This window comes from Trachurus japonicus, chromosome 16 (assembly GCF_045865225.1).
Source record: "Trachurus japonicus isolate A0001 chromosome 16, Traja_1.0".
In the NCBI taxonomy this organism is placed as follows: domain Eukaryota; kingdom Metazoa; phylum Chordata; class Actinopteri; order Carangiformes; family Carangidae; genus Trachurus; species Trachurus japonicus.
The window spans coordinates 27,489,064-27,493,286 of NC_140922.1; the positions used below are offsets into that span (position 1 = coordinate 27,489,064).

At 44.5% G+C, this 4,223-nt stretch overlaps 1 protein-coding gene across 2 annotated transcripts; it reads right to left on the reverse strand.

The window, feature by feature from the left end:
- Window positions 1-260: 260 nt before the first annotated feature.
- Window positions 261-3,978, reverse strand: id4 (inhibitor of DNA binding 4). 2 transcript variants are annotated; one of them, XM_085802938.1, is made up of 4 exons: window positions 3,681-3,978; window positions 3,307-3,647; window positions 2,562-2,627; window positions 261-1,747 (listed from the first exon to the last, which is right to left on the reverse strand). In XM_085802938.1, exons 1-3 carry the CDS (start codon window positions 3,724-3,726, stop codon window positions 2,580-2,582), a joined length of 435 nt encoding a protein of 144 aa, XP_085659064.1. In that variant the 5' UTR covers window positions 3,727-3,978; the 3' UTR covers window positions 261-1,747; window positions 2,562-2,579. The 2 variants fall into 2 exon arrangements, with proteins under 2 accessions (XP_085659064.1, XP_085659063.1); XM_085802937.1 differs by having other exon boundaries at window positions 3,307-3,978.
- Window positions 3,979-4,223: the final 245 nt, after the last annotated feature.

The window sequence follows — 4,223 nt, forward strand, 5'->3', positions numbered from 1 at the left end:
AATAAAAGCCTATAATAATAAAAAACTTTATCCCTGAACCCTGTCAAACAGGTTGGAGCGCTGACAGTGTAGCGGACACCTGCAACGTTCTTCAGTATCTGTTATCCACCCTTTCTTTATTTCTAGGCAGCGCAGCGCTCCCCTGCACCTCCTCCCCGTCTCCCTGTTTCTCCCCTCTCATTCTTTCACGTGACAGCGCCCGGCGTCGAAAAAGCAAAGAGACCGTGATGCCCATTGAGACAAAACTTGAGACGACACAGTTCTTCCTGGAAACTTTAATTGTTTTGACAACTCCTCACAAGCCAGTGAAGGTCAAGTCCAACAGTGCAGCTGACAGTAATGTACAAGTGCCCTCTCACACTGGCAGGAGGGTGGTGAGGTAAATTCGGTGTTCGATGTCATGAAAAATAAAGGCTTTCATTTCTTTTCTTTTCTTTTCTTTTTTCTCTTTACATTAACAACGGCTGCTGACTCTCCGACAGGGAAATCAGTTCATATCTTAACGTTAAAGACACAGCCTGTCTGTCTGCACACAGTTTGGTTTGTTTGTCTGCAAAGAGTCTCTTCGTGTTCACATATTTCATCAGTTCGTATAACCAAAGTTTCATGGTTGCATGGTGTCAATCATTAACTCCTCGGACTGCACAGATAGACCAGCGACATTGTTGTTGCAGTGATTTTGATGTATTATATTGTAAACACTGTCAAAGTGCTGTAAGGATCAGATTCATTTTTTTTTTTGCCTTCTGCAGTGTAACACAATCAAGATCAGGCCTTTTTCTTTTCTTTTCTTTTTTGTTCCAGATCAAATAGTCGACCGACCCCCTCGGTCAAAGCTGTCGTTAAGTTAATGAATACAAAACAACTCAAGAGAAAGCTGAGCAGGCCAAATCAATAAAAAAGGAACTTGTATTGAACTCCACCACATATCTACACACGGAGGGGCTGCTTCAGTGCACATTCAACATCTCTGCAATGAGCCTGACATGCTACATATTCAACTATTCCAAAAACACTGCAAAGAGTTAACTGATAATCGTCATGTGAGGACATTACTGGCAGAGCATAAACAGTGGAAACACAATATTTACATAACGACAAAAAAAAGAAGGTTTTAATAAAAATAGCTTATAATTACAATAATCTATTTTAAACATATAAGTCTTCCTTTCACATACTTTTATAGAACATTTGTGTCTCTTTATGTACAATCTTAATTGTCTCGAATCAGAATTGTTCTTCTTCTTTACAATATGAAACATTTTAAGATCCCAGGGATCAGATCCCTGTTCAACACAAATCATCTATTTGAAACAATAGATGTACAAAAACATGTACAATGATTTTCGCAGTTTAGTAAAGCTTTAAACTGGAGTCATTTTGTAACTATTCTTTAAGCACAATTCACAAACAGTTTTCATAGCTGTCGACAGACGAGTTTCCAACACAAAACTTCTCTGCGTTGGGTGTAGGGGGGGGATCCCATGTTTTTAAGTGAGAAGAAGTCAAGTTAGAGCAACTTAAACAGGACGAAGAAGAAGGGAAGGGAGATGTCTACACAGTGATTCCTTGTTCAATGGAACCGAAAAGGAGGAAAAAAAAAAAGCTTATATGAATAGTGACTTTATTTGGGTTTAATTCCTCCCAGCGTTTTTTTGAAATCCCCTTGTGATTGTGCCTCCAGTTGGGTGTGAGTCCCTGGCGAAGCTTTTGCTGGCTTTGGAGCAGCTCTGTGCAGCCTGCACACCTGTGGAGGGGAAGGGAGGGAGGGAGGGAGGGAGGGGAAGGGTGGGGGTGAGTGAGTGAGTGAGCGAGCTGCACAACTCCAGACTGACTGGCGCCACCGACAAAACAGAGGCCATGCTTGATCAACAACCCAAAACAAACCAGGTCAAACAACAAGCACACAGCTCCTCGGGGCTGTTTGGAAAAGGCTGACGACGACGAGGACGGTGGCGAGGAGGCAGCTGAGGCTCTCGCCGAGAATGTGAGAGTGTCTGACACCACCACTACCACACACAACTGAACGTATACATACATACTTTCAGTCTTATCCAGGTGTGTTTAGATTCACTGCTATAAATCTGACAGCAAAGCCAGAGCTGTAATGTAGCTTGAATGGAAGGGAGAGATAGACAAAGACTGAATGTGTGTGTGTGTGTGTGTGAGACTGAAAGAGAGGACAAGCTGAGGTTTTAACCCTCTCTTCTTCCCAGATTGCTACACTAGTGACAGTTATTGCGCAAAGCACAGCTGCCTCTGAGGTTGCTGCCAATTTCATGTTCCTCAATTATTATTTTCTCTGACATCCACTGGCCTCCCCAGAGCACTCTTGAGATTGTCAATTTACACCACATAACAGGCTACAGTAATCAAGTTAATGGGGATGCTTCAGTGGCCACGTTTAGGGCCTGTGGTGTTTTCTACTGGGCCACATGTGTCTGATGTAAAGACGAAGAAAAAAAGAATATACTATAACAATAACAATTATGATTTCAAATAAAATAAAAATAAAAAAAAACACTGAAAATGATGAATAATATTATTGGAAGTCAACTTACCAATGCAGTGCTCATGTCTCAGCGGCATAAAATCGTGTCCTCCTGCTTTTTGACTATTGATGTCCTCTAAAAGAATAAAAGGGAAATAAAAAAAAGAATAAAAACAAACAGGTTAAACGTTTATAGCTGCCATTGAGGAGGGGGAAAACAGATTTTTTTTTAAAAATCCAAGGCCTGCCTAAACCCGTGAAAAATAAATGATATACAGCAGAGCAGTGGAAAATCAGCTTGCTATATCTCCCAAAATAAATTCTCTTATAGCCTATTGAATAACAAATTGCTCTTATTGTGCGCAGTGGAGTGGGCTGCAGGCTGAGGTACTTCACCAGCCCTGGGATAAGGTAGGGCCTCTGACACACACTGTCATTATCATGCAAATCATAAAGCCCGCAATCAAGTGCGCAATCTAGCCCACGCCGAATGCATTTTCTTTTTTTTTTCTTTTCTTTTACGCATGATTTTCACGAGGCTGAGATAAGAAGACGTGTGTGTATATACAGTATATAACATTTAGATTCATCTCTGTGTTTTCTAACACTCGGAGGACAATGACACATAACGGGCATGACGCGCTTTGTCTGAGTCTGAGTCTGACTCGCGGACACGGAGGTAGTAGACTATATAGACTGGGGGTCCCCGGGATAAGTTCCGGAGAGGGAGATGAAGAGAAAGAGAAAGAGATGGAGAGAAAAGGGAGAAGCCGAGTCTCCGCTGCTTGGACGCTGAGGCTTTTTTTTTTTTTTACCTGGTGGTGGTCAGTGTTGAGCACCGTCAGCGGTGTCCGGCTGCTGTTGGAGGCTGGAGGAGGAGCAGGGCAGGTCCCGCTCCGCTGTGGCTGCTGTTGTCTGTGGAGAGAAGGGTGCGTCTCCAGGGCCAGCTGCAGGTCCAGGATGTAGTCAATGACATGCTGGAGGATCTCCACTTTGCTGACTTTCTTATCCTGCGGAATGGTGGGCACCAGGCGCTTGAGTCGGCTGTAGCAGTCGTTCATGTCGTACTGCAGGCAGAACAGCTCCTCCTCTTCCATCCTGCACCGGGCGATGTTGAGGCTCTGCTTCGACAGATAGTGCAGGGAGAGCTGGCTGCTGCTGTTGCTGCTGCTGCTGCTGCTGGTGGTGGTGGTGGAGGAGGAGTCCTGGGGGCGGACTGGAGTAACAGCCTTCATCTTAGATAACCAACCGCTCAACGAGAGGCAACAAAAAAAGGAAAAAATAAAAAAAAATCGAACAATTACACTACTACTAGCGAGCGGAATTAAAGATTACCACGGCGCTGTAAACACGGCAAATGCCACTTTAATACAGCCTGAAATTGTACCGAGAGAAGGAGAAGATAAAAACCAAAAGGCGATATTCTAGTCTGTCAAAACATCCCGTGGAGCCTCACACAGTTCCTCTCACTTCACTAAGCTCGATGTGAAAGGAATGAATAGATTTCCTACATTTATAGAGGAGAGGGGAGGCGCCAAGCCAGCCGGCTGACAGATCAGGGAGAGAGGCTGGTCAATCACCGGCAGCCCGCTGCCCACCGACCCGACAACGGAGCCGAGAAAAAGGCGTGTCTCATTCTGTGTGCGCTGCGGTGGGCTGCCTGTCTGTAGGAGAGGTGTGTGTGTGTGTGTGCGTGCGCATGTATGTGTGTGTGTGTGAAAGAGAGAGAGCG